Here is a 328-nt window from a genome sequence, read left to right on the forward strand (position 1 = left end):
GGGAGCGTGCTCTGGCTGTGCAGTTCGGCCAGGGCGCGCACGAAGCCCTCGGCGAAGCCCTCCTGCTCGTCGGTTACGTTCTTGGGGCACAGAAACTGGGTGGGGGTCGGCGTGGTGGTGATGTGTCCGTTGCTGGACTGGATTATCAGGCGCTCCAGCTCTGGCGACGCCAGCTTGAGCAACCCCACGTCCGGCGAGGTGAGGAGGTCCGAGTTCTTGGCGCGGAGGTGCGGCTTCAGGCTGCCCACCGGGTCGGCCAGGTTCAGGGTCATGCTCTGTTTCAAGATCTTGGGGTTACTGTAGCCGTAGGCGCCGCTCTCGGGCCGGA

At 65.5% G+C, this 328-nt stretch overlaps 1 protein-coding gene across 1 annotated transcript in view; it reads right to left on the reverse strand.

The window, feature by feature from the left end:
* Positions 1-328, reverse strand: part of JUN (Jun proto-oncogene, AP-1 transcription factor subunit) — a 4,513-nt gene that overhangs the window by 1,328 nt on the left and 2,857 nt on the right. Inside the window, 1 exon segment of the mRNA XM_027774369.1 lies at positions 1-317. Within this exon segment, the coding sequence (XP_027630170.1) occupies positions 1-317 (317 nt within the window).

The sequence above is a fragment of the Tupaia chinensis genome, unplaced genomic scaffold (assembly GCF_000334495.1).
Source record: "Tupaia chinensis unplaced genomic scaffold, TupChi_1.0 Scaffold000425_1, whole genome shotgun sequence".
Lineage (NCBI taxonomy): Eukaryota > Metazoa > Chordata > Mammalia > Scandentia > Tupaiidae > Tupaia > Tupaia belangeri.